Here is a 1,053-nt window from a genome sequence, read left to right as displayed (position 1 = left end):
GCATTGCCTCGCCGACGCCCAGGCCTGGGCCGTCCTACGTGAAGAGAAGACCGAGGCGCGGTGGTCGTCGCTGATGAAGAACAACGCCATCAAGCTCGACCTGCTCCGGACGAACGTCGCCGCGAAGAAGAGGAACACCGACATGGCTTTTTTGCTGGGCGGGGCGGACATGCTCCAGAGCGACGACGAGGAGCTCAGGGCGTGGTACATGGCGGAGCGCGGCCTCATCCTGAATCAGATGCGGACGGCAACGCCGACGACGCCGACGACGCAAGCTCCCGCGCCCACGACCACACGGACGCCAAGCCCGAACGACGCCTCTACGTCGCCGCCCAGCAGTGCCGAAGCTGCGCCGACACAGCCCATCACCGAAGCAGCTCCGACACCGCCGAGCCCGAGCACGCCGACTCCGCCAACGCCTGAAGCCGACCCCGCCGAGTGAATCATGCACGCGAACTTGCGGCGTGCAACGCTCTGTTTTTTGTAACGTCAGACTACGTTCAATCATCGGATTTGTGGCGTCTTTTGAGGGCGGGAACAACCAAGTTTTAAATTTCCCGCATCCTGGGACCGGCGCTTGGGGGCGTAACTGAGAGCTAGGTCGCCCCCTCGGGGCGACCTAGCGCCGACACGCACCCAGGCCGCTTTATTTAAGCGTCCTGGGGCCGAACGGCTGCAGATGCCCTTAAGCTCCGTAGAACTGTCCACGGGAGCAAAGATGACTTGCGGTTTACTGCTCCCGTGCTCTGCTCCGCTGCGCTGATCTGCTGCGAGTTCCTTTCCCTTTCGTTTCCCCGCTCCCTCCAGTCGGCAGCTACCAACAACGAAGCGGCAGAGTCCAGCGCGAGCACCAACTCCCAGCCCCAGATCTCCCACCCCCACCGACCGCCGATGAGCTCTGCCGCCGCCGCATCCACCTAGCCGGACACGCCCCGCCCCGCCCTAATGTCGTCGTCGGCGGGCGACGCCGAGGCCGATCCCCTCGGCGGCGCCTCCCCGGCCGGCCGCGTGCTCGGCCGCGCCCTCGACAAGGTCATCAAGCACTCCTCCTGG

The 1,053-nt window shown here is 65.3% G+C and overlaps 1 protein-coding gene across 1 annotated transcript in view; it reads left to right on the top strand.

Annotated features, from left to right (window-relative positions):
- Nucleotides 1-712: 712 nt before the first annotated feature.
- The window catches only part of LOC119333664 (brefeldin A-inhibited guanine nucleotide-exchange protein 1-like), a 9,822-nt gene continuing 9,481 nt past the window's right edge, over nt 713-1,053 (top strand). Inside the window, exon 1 of the mRNA XM_037606488.1 lies at nt 713-1,053. Coding sequence (XP_037462385.1) covers nt 946-1,053 — 108 coding nt within the window. The 5' untranslated portion in view covers nt 713-945.

The sequence above is a fragment of the Triticum dicoccoides genome, chromosome 7A, assembly GCF_002162155.2.
Source record: "Triticum dicoccoides isolate Atlit2015 ecotype Zavitan chromosome 7A, WEW_v2.0, whole genome shotgun sequence".
NCBI classification, from domain to species: domain Eukaryota; kingdom Viridiplantae; phylum Streptophyta; class Magnoliopsida; order Poales; family Poaceae; genus Triticum; species Triticum dicoccoides.
Note: the sequence above shows the minus strand (reverse complement) of the source record. Positions and strands in the feature narration are given on the sequence as shown.